At 69.1% G+C, this 327-nt stretch overlaps 1 protein-coding gene across 1 annotated transcript in view; it reads left to right on the top strand.

The window, feature by feature from the left end:
* Window positions 1-327, top strand: part of BAZ1A (bromodomain adjacent to zinc finger domain 1A) — a 72121-nt gene that overhangs the window by 9625 nt on the left and 62169 nt on the right. The window contains exon 2 of the mRNA XM_017741639.1: window positions 6-106. Coding sequence (XP_017597128.1) covers window positions 6-106 — 101 coding nt within the window. The remainder of the gene's footprint in view (window positions 1-5; window positions 107-327) is intronic.

The raw sequence follows: 327 nt of genomic DNA, 5'->3' as shown, positions 1-327 counted from the left end.
TGCTGCACCGAAAGCCCTTCGTGAGGGCGAAGCCCCCCGCCGACCTCCGACCGGACGAGCGTGTTTTCTACTGCAGGGTCACTAACGAGATTTTCAGGAACTACGAGTAAGAAACAGCCCCGTGTCGGTGTCCGCGTCCCTATGTCCGTCCTGCACTCCCCCGCTAACCCCCCCGCGCTCGGGCGGCGGCGGCGGGCAGGGAGCGGCTGCAGCCCCCAACGACTCTGACACCTGGGCGGGCAGGGAGGGAGGGAGGGAAGGGGATTCCCCAGAACGCTGCGGGGAGCCTTGCCGGGCGGTGTGAGGGGGGACCGCGGCTGGCGCCGA

The sequence above is a fragment of the Corvus brachyrhynchos genome, unplaced genomic scaffold (assembly GCF_000691975.1).
Source record: "Corvus brachyrhynchos isolate BGI_N302 unplaced genomic scaffold, ASM69197v1 scaffold115, whole genome shotgun sequence".
In the NCBI taxonomy this organism is placed as follows: Eukaryota; Metazoa; Chordata; class Aves; order Passeriformes; family Corvidae; genus Corvus; species Corvus brachyrhynchos.
The sequence above is the reverse complement of the archived record's forward strand: the minus strand, read 5'-3'. Positions and strand labels throughout refer to the sequence as shown.